At 43.4% G+C, this 13975-nt stretch overlaps 1 protein-coding gene across 1 annotated transcript in view; it reads left to right on the top strand.

Moving 5' to 3' along the window:
* Positions 1-13975, top strand: part of MYO1B (myosin IB) — a 180203-nt gene that overhangs the window by 103114 nt on the left and 63114 nt on the right. Inside the window, 4 exon segments of the mRNA XM_047720633.1 lie at positions 254-358; positions 3795-3810; positions 4204-4234; positions 9409-9472. Of these exon segments, the coding sequence (XP_047576589.1) occupies positions 254-358; positions 3795-3810; positions 4204-4234; positions 9409-9472 (216 nt within the window).

The following is a 13975-nucleotide window of genomic DNA, read 5'->3' on the forward strand; positions in this document are numbered from 1 at the left end:
CAGTGTAGGAGGGTTCCCCTTTCTTGTATCTCGCCAACACCTGTTGTTTCCTGTGTTGTTAATTTTAGCCATTCTGACTGGTGGGAAGCACACGTATGTTAAAAGGTCTCCTAAACACTATTTGGTCTCGGGTATGAAGCCATTTGAAAACATTATGAGTGGATCTTCTGTACCCTGTACCCTATTTCCTTCCCCATGAATTTGTTTCCAGGTAACTGTTTGATTTATTGATATGATCTGTGTTCATTCACAGAGGCCAGCAAGCTTGTTATGTCCTACGTAGCAGCCGTTTGTGGAAAAGGAGCAGAAGTGAACCAAGTCAAAGAACAGCTTTTACAGTCCAACCCAGTCCTGGAAGGTAGGATTTCCTGCGTACCTCGGGTCAGTGTGACTCGTACAACGGATTCAGTTCGCAGGGTTCGTCCGGCGGGCCGGGAGTGGGGCTGAGGGGAGCGGGGAAAGAAGGATGGTTCAGGCCCAGACGTGCGGAGCAAATGGGCTCTGTCGTAAGAACTCTTGGCTTCAGGTGCTTAAAGGAGGAAACTGCTCACTCATCTAAAAGGAGCTTTCCTGCTTATGTTCATTTTTTTTCCCCTTTCGATTTTTCTTTAATCACTCCAATTTTGCCTAAAAATAATCACTTGATATTTGCATTTGATTTGATGGCTAGGAAGAACTGGGAGAAAAGGTGCCGTGTGAGTGCCGTGCTATTCTGTCGTTCAGATAACACCTCTGGCTGCTTATTTCTGTTGTCAGAAAGGCCGTGCCAGAAAAACACCTAAAGGACAGTCTTTTTCAGGGTCACAGAAAGCCTAAACCTGACTCTGGAGTTCAGATTCCGTGGTCGGCCGTCTGTGTTAGCTAGCTCGGGCTGCTCTAACAAAATACCATAGGCCGGTTGCCTTAAATCACAGAAATTTATTTTCTTACTCTTCTGGAGGCTCAGAAGCCTTCAGTGAAGATGCTGGCAAGGGGGGTCTCTTGGATTACAGGTAGCCACCATCTTGCTATGTGATCACATGACCTGTTCTTTGTGTGTGGTGCTTGGGGGCAGGAACCCTCGTTGGCTCATGACCTCATAGAACCCTCATTACTTCCTAAGGGCCCCAGCTCTAAATACAGTCATACTGGGGTTAGGACTTCAACATAAAAATTGGTGGGGGACATACACATGTAGTCCATACGCCATCAGAAAAAGCCAGAGGTGAGTCCCCTAATGCCATGGAGGTTGGCAGAAACCATATGCATTAACCATTCTTTGCCTTTGGAAACAGGAGGTCAGCCTTTCCCTATTGATGGCAAGCCCTTAGTTTTGCTTTATATTGTAAGCCTGTCTTTATTGTCACTTGTGCAGTCATTGGGGTAGGGTAGGGTTTCTCGACCCCATTTCGGACTGGATGAATCTCTGCTGTGGAGTGCTGTCCTGCGCCTCCATCGTGAGATGTTTACCCACATCCGTAGCCTCTTCCCACTGGTTGCCAGGGGCACCCCTCTCCCTGGTTGGTAATATTGAAATGTCTCTGGACACTTCCAAATGTCCCTGGTGGAGAAGAGTCAGGACCAGCCTGATTAGAATCTTTGGTCTAGAAGAGTAGTTTAGCTCTTTATTCAAGGTCATGGAAGGTCGAGATTTAATGGAGATTGAAACAGAGCTGCTTTGGGATGAGTACGTTGCCCCCCAGTGTGGAAAGACAGAACCCTACTGCCCGTGTTACCTAGACCTAGCCCCTCCTTCATCCCCCAGATATTTACATAAGACAAGTGAAAATACTCTAACTTGCAAAAAGCAAAGGCTGAAACATTTATGCCATTGTTACCAATCTTTTGTCCCCTTTGGCACCTTAATGATGAAGGAAGCTATTATAGAAAGTGCTGTATCTTCATTTTATTGCCCCAGTATTTGACTTTTTGTTTAGTTTGTCTTTTGATTTGAGTTAGGGCGCTATACGTGTATTTCTGTACATGCTTGTTTTAAGAATGCTGCGATCTAGAGAAGGATTGTGGAATGCTCTCGCATCTGCGATGAGAATTTGGTCCTTTATTTGATGGTATTTGGAACTAGGCCCCAGTGCAGGAAATGGAAGAAATGTCTGCTGTGGGCATGTATTATCTTTTATGGGAATTTTTGCTTTTTAACTAGAACTGCTACTGTAAATGAACATTGAGAACAATGAGCTTAAAAAAACAATTGAGGAATGTGTCTCAAGTGTTCTATAATGAAACACTTATTTTTGATTCCGTGGCCCACAATAAAAGGCTTTAGTGTTTAGAGCTGTGTGTGTGCAACTGAGATTTGTTTGATGAAAAGATGGTTTATGGCGTGCAAATGGCGCCCTGAATAAAGTTTTTTTTGAAGCAATTCCTTCACTTGCCCTTGACCTTCAAGCCACAATAAACTGTCTTTTATGCATCAGCATCTCAAGCTGGACTTCGAGGCTATGCAAGTTAGTTAACTTGGCGCCCCAACATGTCCACACCCACCAGGAAGACTAGCCTGTGAAAACATGAGAAATGTCATGGTCTTCATGACCGCTGGGGCAACACTGCATTTTCAGGGTTGCATTTGTTGAAACCTCTTAGCTGGCGGCAGAGCTAGTGATGATGTGAGCCTTTTCAGTAAGCATCCTTTTTTAGTATTTCCTGTGTGCATGCTTCCCCCACTCCGTAGAGTCTCTCAGCTGACTTTTCTACTAAGGAGAGAATTTGGCATGAGGGACCTACCACACTATACCCCTCCCAGGCCTAATTGCTGATACAAAGAACTTTCCTTGTGTTGACTTTGTAAATTTCAACTGAACTGAGCTGGGACCAACTATTTTTAAAAAATCAAAACCATGAAAAAGCCAGCTAACGAAAAATCCAGTGCATCGGGTTTGGCTACTGAATATCCCAAGTGAACACCGACAGAAACCCACTGTTGTGCCTTGATCACGTGACTGCTTTCAAAAGCTGGATCAGCTTTTAGCCTTTAGTAATCATTTGAGCTTCTGTTACTCTAATGTTCCCTCTGCTTAATTTATGAAGTTATGGAGGCCTCCAGGGATTTGATGCCTGGCCTCTTAATCTGAAGGTTCATATTTCTGGTTGCCCATTACGGAGTACTCTTCAGTCCCTGTGAGCTGCAGCCGGCCCAGGGATCCTAGGAACAGGGGTCGGTGGGGTGGGGAGTATTGGGAGAAATGCAAAATTTCATGACCATCCCTAGACCCATTGAACAAGATCCTTGGGTGACTGGTTTGCACATTGAGGTCTGGGCTCCTTCCAAAGCATCAAACAGTGGTCCTCCCTCCTTAATATGTTGTCTTATATTTATTCCACTTAATTCTCTACTATGGTGGCCCAGATTAATTTGCCCCTACTTTGTGCACAAGCTTGGTGAAACAGACCTTTTTCTTTATGACACCATGAACTACCTACATTGAAGAGGAACATTCTGTGCCTGGGATAGGATGGCCTCACCCATGGTACTAGGTGCCCTCAGTTTCTTAAAGGGACTCCTGTGGGAGACTCAGCTCCTCACAGCAGCTCAGTTTGGAATAAACTTGGATTCTGCATTATGAGCCAGTTTGATTTTCTTTCTTTTCTGGAAAGTTTCACTTAGGTCTGAGGGGATGAGCTAAAGAAACTGGTAGTATTTTTAGCCTATTGGAAATTAGTTTCCAAATCTCTTACTCTTTCTGTATTTCAAAGTTACATATGTAATCACATTTAGTGGCTTTATTTTAAAATTAATTAGATAATTTAACGTTTCGTGTGCCTTTTTCCATCTGGAAACCTCATCAAGTTCCATGAAGCCTTTGATAATATTAAGTAGTCATTTCTGAAATAATCGTATTGCACTGGATGATAATGGTGGAGAATACAAGGCTTGCTTGCTGTACACCCAACTGACTACTCTTAAAACAGTAAAAGGTTTTTGATTAGACAATGATTACATTTATAGTTATATTTGAAAAAATTCCACAAATCATAGAATGACTTTTTTCTATGAACCTGTGAAAGACATGAAGCTTTCTTAAGACTTGTATTCAGTATGTTTCTATGGGAAGCTTGGACAGAAATGTCATTGCTCCAAGTGTATTTTTCTAGGATTTATAGCTATCAAATACTCCCATTTGCTTTAAATTTCTGCTTTGAAGTGATTTTTCTGTCAATCTTACCCATGCATCTATTTCTTTCTTAATAGCTTTTGGAAATGCCAAGGACTGTAAGGAACGACAACTCCTCTAGATTTGTAAGTATTTGTGTAAGTGTAAGTGCTAACACTAATATTTAGCTCATGTGTGTTTAAACAACCAGTAGATGTTTAGTATTTCTAATACACACATTTGGAAAATAAGAACTCACTGCTGTTGAGACACCGAACGTTCTCCTAAGAACTATTTTTGCTTTCTGGGATTTTTCTTTTTAATTATTTTTGGAGTGATAGCCTTTTCTTTCGTACTTTGTCATCTGTCGCTAAATTCCGAGGGCTGTGAAAGGAGGGTCTTCCGAATGAGCTCTTAACTCATCTGAGTTTTGGCATTTAGGAAGCACAGTTAGGAGTCCCCGGTGACGGGGAAGGGAGGAAAACTACGGCTCTGTCCTTCATCCCGTGGGACGAGGAGCCACGCAAGGGTCCGCTGAACCTCACAGAGGCGAAGTCATTAGATTGACCGTTGGCAGGAGGTGGGGGAGGATCGCGGTACTAGTAGTACTAGTAGTACCAGTAGTACTAATAGTAAAAACTGCTGCTAATTGAGGTTTCGAGTTTGGTCCACTTGGAAAGTGCTGAGGGCAGGAGACACGCCTTCCTGGCTTCATCTCCCAGCTCTCCCCGGCATGCCCCGCGCTCGGCTCTCCCCGGCATGCCCCGCGCTCGGCTCTCCCCGGCATGCCCCGCGCTCGGCTCTCCCCGGCATGCCCCGCGCTCGGCTCTCCCCGGCATGCCCCGCGCTCGGAGGCCCAATGTGGTCTTTGCCAGCTGAGCAGGCGCCGTCCTGCCTGTCATTTTTGTGGAGACACGGACGCTACCTGATGGCCGCTGGGGAAGTGAGTGAGCGTGATGGGGACGTTCGAAATTGGCCCCTTTCTTGTATAGTTTAACCAATCTTATAAATTCATAAAAGGTTATTTACTTATAAGCTGTTTCGTCATATACGTTCCTTGGGACCATTTGGGGAGGTTTTTGTGCTTCTCTGCCAGACACCCCACCATCACGTCTTTCAGTTGCGCTTTTCCCTTTTCTCTCTCTACTTTTAAGCGCCGTCCAGTGCTTAAGGTAAGACCGTGACCCCAGGTAGCTGCACTCTGGTAGCCTGGGAAGTGGAAGGCGGAGGCTCCTGATTCCAGGCTGTGAGATTTTCCGTGGGATTAGCCCCTTCCGTGGTTACGCGGATTTGAGCAGTGCCCTTTCCTGTCGCTGGGGACGGGCTAATCTCATTATGTATAACAGAAGCGGATGCGGGCAGGTAGGTGTCATTCCTAGGGATCCAGCTCCTTTATGGAGCCTCTTTCTTTGTTTTTTGCTGTTTGCAGGTTTATACACATACAACTTTAGAAAATGTCTAAATACATTTAGTCTGTAGATTGTAAAACGCAGGAAACCCAGTTCCCTGAAGAGTCTTTACTACTCTGTGATGTTTGAGATATCGTGAAAGGCTTGGCGGGTGATTTGGCTTAACAGTGACTTCCGAGAAGTCCCATTATAACGTGGGCATGGGGGTGGGAGGTTAATACTTGATCATAGGCTGAATCATTTCACGCCCAGTTTTTAGTATCTCTCTGCTTGCTAGTCTGCGACTTGACCAGCGACTTGCCCCAAGTCAGTGCTGTAACTCCATAGGACTCTGCGCGGTGTTACGGTCGCTGCTGTGCGGGGCTCTGGTTTGTGCAGAAAACATTCGCGCTCCGGGGAAACTGCATCGTTCTCGACCGCGTCCGATGAGCTGGCTTGGTCTCTTCGCCCAGCAGCGCGGGAGGACGGCGCAGCGGGGTAGTTGTGCGCGCTCACGGCTGCTGCCGTGCCGGGCCGGTGTTCTCAGGGCGGCCCTCGCAGTGCTCCCTGCCCCCAAGTTCCTCTAGTTTCACATGCGGAACTTCTGTTAAGAAAGTGACTGCTTTTGAAAAGAGACATTTAAGACTTTGGAAGTCACTCTTCTCAACCACGGTTTCAGGGAGGGGAAGAGGAGGGATGGGGGAGCCTAGAGGAGCCTGTCCTGTCTGCAGAGAGCCCAGCTAGGAGAGAGCGCAGAGGGTCCGGAAATTCCATTACAAACCTTTCATTCCGTAAGAATAAAAAAGCCCATAAAAGTATTCGTTTGTTTGAAATCTCTGGTTTGGGGTTTTGGTTTCTTTTTCTTTTTTTTTTTTTTTTTTTTTTTTTTTTATAGTTAATTAAGCATGGGGCTCCCTGCATCTCCTCTTGCAGCCTACGGACCATTCCCTACTGGCATCCAGAATGGTCTTTACAAACTGAAGTCTCGTCACTGCTCTGCTGAAAGCCCGCAGTGGCTCCCCCTGCCCCTGGAGTGCAGTAGAGGCCCCTCTGGAAGCCTCCCCTGCCTGGCCTCGCAGCACAGGCCTTTGTGATGGGCAGGGGTGCTGAGCGCCTTCTTGCTTAGATCTTTGAAGTTGCTGGTCTTTCTGCATGATGTGCTTGCGTCCAGATCTCTGCATGGCCACCGTCTCGCGTCATTTAGGTCTCACCTCAAATGTCACTTCCTGATGCCTTTTCTAGACTCTGACTTCATCGGGCTTTTACTTTTTTCAGGCATTCATTACGCTCTGGAATGATTATATTCACTTTCTCTGTTTCTCTCTGATCATGGACCTTAGAGAGGAGAAGCCATGGGAGCAAGTAGCTCGGCCTTGTTCACTGTGGTGACTCCAGGACCTAGAAGAGTGCCTGGTGTCAGAGTACAGACTCAGAAAACAGTGATGAATGAATATTTTTAAGAAGCTTATAGACGAGTCAGAAAAAAAGGACTTTTCTAAAAATAATTATAACACAAGGCAGAAAATAGTAAGTACCCAACATAGCTTTATGGACATTCCAAATAGCGAAGCTGGAGGAGTCTGGGGCAGGGGACAGTTCTGAGTGGGCCTGTAAGATTGAAATGTGCCAAAATTGAGTAGGAAGCAGGAGGAGCTGGTGTGGGGAAGCCGAGGAGAGAGACCAGAGTGGACCTGCTCTTGTCTGAGTCAGTGGCTGGACGAGAGCGTCTGTGAAGGGAGCTGTGGGCCAAAGGCCTGGAGAGATGGTTCGGGGCCTCACCTGGAGGCTTGGAATATCATCAGGTTCATGGTCTTAGACTTTATTTTCTAGGTAGTGGGAGGCATTGGTTTTCTCTGAGAGACTCATGACGAGAATTCCGTTCCAAGGTGATCTGAATTGTGAGTGCTGTCCTTTCGTTTATCCCGGGTCAGCTTCCTTTCCCGCTTTGCACGGGTTTACGGTACTGTCCGCAGACCCCCATCCCTTACTCTCAACTGAGGGCAGGTTGGTTACTTCCTGGAGATCATTGTCAACATCACCTCGCTCCTCCTCCTCATCTGCGTCCTCAGCTTTGGGGCCTCACCTGTCCCTGAATCCGTAGAGACACCCTCCTGTCGCGCATCTTTCGCTGATCCCTCCGCCTGTGCTCTGGATCCGGTTACTTCCTGTGTCAGGAAGCTCCTTCCATCAAAATCACCCCCTCTCATGTGGTCAACCTCTGACTCTCCTGTGACGTTACTCTTTCACCCTCCTTTGCGGCTGCTGCACCGCTGTTGTCCCTGCCAGCGTGGAGAGCACAGCTATCTACTCGCTTGCCTGGGCCACATTCCTGGACTTTCTAATCACTGCCCTCCTTTCTTTACGGCCTACATGCACCCTGTATCCGTCATGGTGACTCTGGGGAGCTCTCAGCTCACTTACTCTTCCCGATTTTGCACACTCCTGCTCAAAGCCATCAGCATTTCTCCCATGACTCCTGCCGCCTCCGGTCGACTCTGTCTGGTTTTGCTCCTTTCCAGTCCATCTCACATTACCTAGGGTGATCTTGTAAATACGCAGGTCTGATCATGGCTTCCTTATTTAGAAATCTTTAATGACAGGACTTTGCTGTCAAGAAAGTGTCTCGGTGCCATGAGGTGTGCCAGCCTCCCTCACCAGCCTCACGGATGCCTGTTCTTAGCGCCACTCCTCCCTGCTCTCTCGCCTCCTTGCTGCCTGTCTTAACCCTGATACTTCACATTTGATCTAGGGCCGACCTCAGCTTTTGTCTCCTGTTCTTGGTGCATAGCATCCTGCCCCACTGTAGAATCTGTTTCCGTGCACAGTAATGTCCTGTTTGTCTGGCTCCATTCTCCTCGGGCTGGAACTTCCTTGAGGGCAGGAACGATGCCTTGCTTTCCCTTGTGCCTACTTTAGTATCTAAGAAATGCTCGATAGACATTTGCTTAATAAATGAGAGAAGACTTTTAAAAGGGCCAGGTGACCCTTGACAATGAAGAAAGGAAAGGCAAGAGAGCACGTATAAGCTAATGAAAAGTCACAGACTGCATTGTTGATTGAGAGCCTGTGATCTCGTTTCTGACCCTCTACTATTATTTTGAAAATAGAAGGCGTTAAAGTAGTCATTCTTTGGGAGACTTTTTTACAAGCCATCTATGTGACTCTTACTGAAGTAGAACATGAAACAAAAGCAAAGACCACTTATTAGACCAACACACCATTTCCAAACAAAAACCAGCTGTTGGGGTTATTCTGTTAATGCTTGTTACTCCTTAACTAGACAGTTATAGGCCAATTCTTTAAAAGTGACTGTGTGAAACTCCATGTGTGTTTCTGTGTGTAACGATACTATCTATAAAATGTAATAGGAACCTGGGATATATCTATTGCTGTATAATCTAGATCAAAAGCCAAAGAGAGTAATAATGATCAGTCTTTAATTCCAGATCATTTACAACATATAATCATGCATTTGATTTGAGTAGACACAAAAATAGGACTTTGCGTGTTCCATTTTGTCCACTGTCCAGTATACTTGGGAGTTTCTAGCCATGGCTTAAAACACATTTTGCTTATAAAAATGAAATAATTTATATTCCCAACTAGTGCATAAACAAGGAATACTTACTTTTCCCAGTTTTAGTTCTTGAATATACACACACTCTTTAGATATTTGAAACACGTAACTGAAATGAAAAAGTCACATGCTGGCTAAGAAGATCTATTCCTGAATTAGCAACATGATATGTTAGCAAATGTGGTATTTAGTATGAATTATTTATGGAGGCATATTGTTTTGCCTCATGGTTACATAAAGTATGTGTTAATTACATTTAAACAAATGTATGAAGGGCTTAGCATGCTATTCTCTAAGAAGATACACTGACTATTTTGAGGTGAACTTGAAAACTCACAAAGTCTTTCTTTGGCAGGGCAAATATATGGATATTGAATTTGATTTTAAAGGCGATCCACTGGGAGGAGTGATAAGTAACTGTGAGTATTTTCCTTGAATCCTTTTCAAGAAGTGCAAAGCATATATTAGAAAATTTTAGATACCTGAGTCTTTAAGAGATAAACATAATACTACAATTTCTTTTCCTTAGATAATGTGTTTCAGACTATGTTAGACTATAATTACAGATTGTTTTATAATTCCTAAATATTTTTCTTTCTTTCTTTTTTTTTTTTTGAGGGAGAGAGAGCGAGCATGTGCATGAGTGGGTGGTGGAGGGAGAGGGAGAGAGAACATAAAACAGATTCCCTGCTGAGCGCAGAACCCTACACAGGGCTTGATCTCATGACCCTGAGATCATGACCTGAGCTGAAATCAGGAGCTGGAGGCTTAACCAACTGAGCCCCCCAAGCGCCCCTCCTAGATGTATTTTATGGTGACTAACATAACACAATTAAATAAATAAATAAATAAATAAATATCACTTAAGTCTTTACCATTACAAATCTTTAAAGGTTTGCTAAATGAATAAGAATTAGTCCAACTGTATTTTATATTCTGTAGGTTTTTAAGTCATTTCATTAATAAAGGATCCTCCAGTGGTTATTTTCTTTAACAAAATTATTTTATGATTAAAAATGAAATATAAGGGACGCTTGGGTGGCTCAGTTGGTTAAGCAGCTGCCTTCGGCTCAGGTCATGATCCCAGCGTCCTGGGATCGAGTCCCACATCGGGCTCCTTGCTCAGCAGGGAGCCTGCTTCTCCCTCTGCCTCTGCCTGCCACTCTGTCTGCCTGTGCTCGCTCTCTCTCCCTCTCTCTCTCTGACAAATAAGTAAATAAAAAAAATCTTTAAAAAAAAAAATGAAATATAAATATTTTAATTTAATTTTAATTTGATAGCTTTTTAGTAACTTTTTGGGTAACATATACTCAACAAAATGAGTGGACCTGTACTTCACAATTTATTTTGGGAAGTTTTGTTTGTCTTGGTATATTTACATCATTGAAATGTAATAAACCTGGTAGGTAGAAAGACAGATTTCTTAGTCTCCTTTAGTCATGATTGGTGGTTATGGGAATGAAATGTTCTTGTCAAAGCTGAAAAAATGAACAGTGTCAGGTGACTCTTCTGAGCTGAGGTCCAGTTTTCTAAAGTGGGCGTGATGGTATTTGGAAAAATGGCCGTCACCAGCACTTTGGACCTGCACTATGCGTAGCCTGCCCTGTTTCTGCTCTTGTTGATTTCGTGGTTGATTGTTTGGAAGATCGAAGATGACACCCTAGGGTTTGTGCATTTCCTCCTGGAACCACAGCCTGGTCATCTTCTTGAAATCTGCGATTCTTGAAGCCACACCGTGGAACCTCCCATACCCGCTGGCCTCCTCACCACCCAGTGGTGCTGTTGGGATTGAAAAAAAATCTTAAGTGTGCACTAGAAAGAAAATAATAGATTGGCTCAGGTATCTAAAACAGTGCTTATTAGATTTGGTAAAGCAGTGGCATTCCTTCTTCAAATGAAATTTCATGCTGAACCCCAAATAGGAAATAGAGAAAACAAGATCTGACGTGGTTGAAGAGAAGATGAGTAGCCAGAAGCCCTCTGCCCCTGGGGGGCCCCTGAGATCTTTGCTGATGAACTCTAGACCCAGAGGGCTGCCATTTGAAAATCAGTGTTTTAAGTGATTTGGAGCAAGTATGCAGCTGATTTTTTTTTAAGTTTTTGAAACAATTCATAGAGAAACCTAGGGCTACAGTGTCCTCATCTCTGAAACAGTGGGATTGAGCTGGATGAATTCTGTGGTTCTTCCCATTTCCACTCTTCTGTAGTTCTTGAATAGTTTAATTTTCCATTTTCATTTCTGCATTGTGTGCCATGCTTTGGGATTAGCCATATTTATAAAAATATATAATTATTCGAGAAATTTGAAGAGAAAGCTTTATTATGAAATGAAATTGCCTGGGGTGGTTCTACTTAGGTTATGTGTCAAATATGGAAGGAAAAGCTCTCCTGCACACCATGTTTGACGTAACTCAGAGCACCGAGGATCACCCCGCCAAGCTTCCTGCACGGTTTTGGGGCAGCTAATGATCAAGTGTGAGGAAGGAGGTGGGCCTCAGTTTTAAGACGCCATTTTGACAAAGGATTAGCTTTTATTCTGAAAGATACTCATAAGTCGTTAGCACTTACTTTTTGCAAGAGGGATTAGCTCTCCTTATTACTTTAATACACTGTTTTAAAATGAGGTAATGCATCTAAACATTGTGGAATGATTGAATCAAAACTGCTTTTGAGGACTCTAGGAAAATATGTAAGGATTACTTTAAGTATTAGAAAATAACTTGGGTCTTACATTTTAAAGTTTAAGTTCCAAGTACAAATGCCTTCCTGCCCCTTAACTAATTCTTGCAGTATCCATGGAGAATAAATATTAAACACTCTGTTCTTTTCCAGTTAAGATTAATATATCATCATGAATGGATTTCATATGGTGTTTGTTACCATTTGTTCCCACAATGAAATTATATGGAAATTTGTGGCAGTGGGAACACCCTGTATTTTAGAGTACCCTTTGCTTTGGGAATGAAAGGAATACGTTCACAGTGAGAGCAGGAAATTTCACCCTGTGTAGATCCAGGACTGACTCATAGGTGGTCAGTGGGAGTTGCTGGCTGCTGGCTTCAAGGGTGTAGAGCAATGGGCAGACCCGTTCTTATTCTCTACGTTGCCAAAATTCAGTCTCTCGGAGTCTAGAGAAGAAGAAAGGATTTGCCGTATTGTGGGAAGCATATTTTGCCTCAGTTTCTAGCAGCCGTGTAGTAACAGCATTGATCATTGTCGGTTGTACTGATCACCTGGAAGAAGACACCTGATCAGTCAAGCCAGCTGGCTGGGTTCCCAGTAAGTAGAAGAGAAAGCCCAGGAACTTTGCTCTCTCTTTCTAAAAGAGCTCTGCTGGAAAACAAGTCTTGAATTCACCCGTAAACTGTATATCCCTGAGGTTGGTCTCCTTCGGCCAGGGGTGTAGCGGAAATAGAAAATGGCATGCACGCGTCAGTAGAGAAGATAAAATGGGGAACACATCTAGCAGGTATTGGGTTCTGTGAGATAATAGTGCTGCTACTTTGTTAATGCTTCTAAGTCTCATAAGATATGTGCGTTTGTATTTGAGGATTTGGGGCCTCATGCTATGAGCTGGACACCTTGGACACCTGTTGCCTTGATTTATAGTCGCAGGCACTTTCTGATGGCTGTGGCACTTGACAGCAGTTTTCACTGTGGGGAAAACGTGGTACAAGTCTGTAGGGATCTTATGTCCTAAAAAGAGAACAGCACGGAGGCAGAAACGCTGTGAAAAAGCCTTCTGATTTCAAGTGTGCGTATATACCTGTCCTTATGGTTTAGGCAGGAGGTACGGCTTTCCTGTTCATGGTGGTGTATCCAGAGCCTAGTGGGACACCCGATATACAGTAAGTGCTCAGTAAATGCTGATGGGGCTGGAATTAGTGGTGTGTAGGCAAGCCCTCCCTTTCCCTGCTCCATTATTTGGGGCATACCTAAATGCAAGTAGAAGACTTGCATAAGTAACTCTTCCACAGGGTTTTAAATGTCTAAACAAGACAAGTGACTTGTTTTGCTGGTCTTCAAAATGGGATAATAATTAATAGGACTGATCTTAACAGGGTTATGAAAAGGTATAAATTATTTATTAACATCTAAAGTGCTTGTAATAGGGCCAGGTACCTAGTAAACAATGAATAAATGTTGGCTTCTTTTTCATTTTTATGTACTTACGTGTTTATGGTCTCCAGCGCCTTGCCAAATATGTGTTCTATAAGGACAGAGATTTAGTTTGTGTGGTTCTTTGCTGAATGACAGCAACAAAAATAGTGTCTGACCCCTGAAATAGGTTTCTTGAACTATTAGTACCTACACAAGTACACAATGAATAAGTGACATAACTACGACATAGAAGACTTTATTGAGAAATAAAACTTTTGCCTTATTGGATAATTTTATCTGAACATTTAAAACAATTTTTATTGAAGTGTTATTTATGTGCAGCATGATGTGAGTTTCAGGTGTACAACATCATGGTTTTGTATTTGTATACATTGCAGAATGATCACCATAATAAGTCTAGTTAACATCCATCACCATACATAGTTGGAGGAACTTTTTTTTCTTGCAACGAGAACTTTTAAGGTCTACTCTCTTAGCAACTTTCGAGTATGCAGCAGAGTATTACTAATTATAGTTGATATGCTGCACAGTACATCCCCATGACTGATTTATTTTATATGTCTGAATATTCTATGCTAATCATTTTAAAATGCTTTTTCTAAATCCCAGAAAGACAACAGAATTATTGGTATTCAGACTTCACCTGTGACTGCCTTCTCTTTACAGCTTGAAAGAAATAATATCTTGTGAATAATGAAGGAAAGCAAGTGTTGAAGTTAGTGTATGATCCCCCTATTATTATGGCCCATTAAACCACCCCAAACTTAATAGGGTCAAACAATGGCCCTCTTAAATCCTGT

This window comes from Lutra lutra, chromosome 3 (genome assembly GCF_902655055.1).
Source record: "Lutra lutra chromosome 3, mLutLut1.2, whole genome shotgun sequence".
Lineage (NCBI taxonomy): Eukaryota > Metazoa > Chordata > Mammalia > Carnivora > Mustelidae > Lutra > Lutra lutra.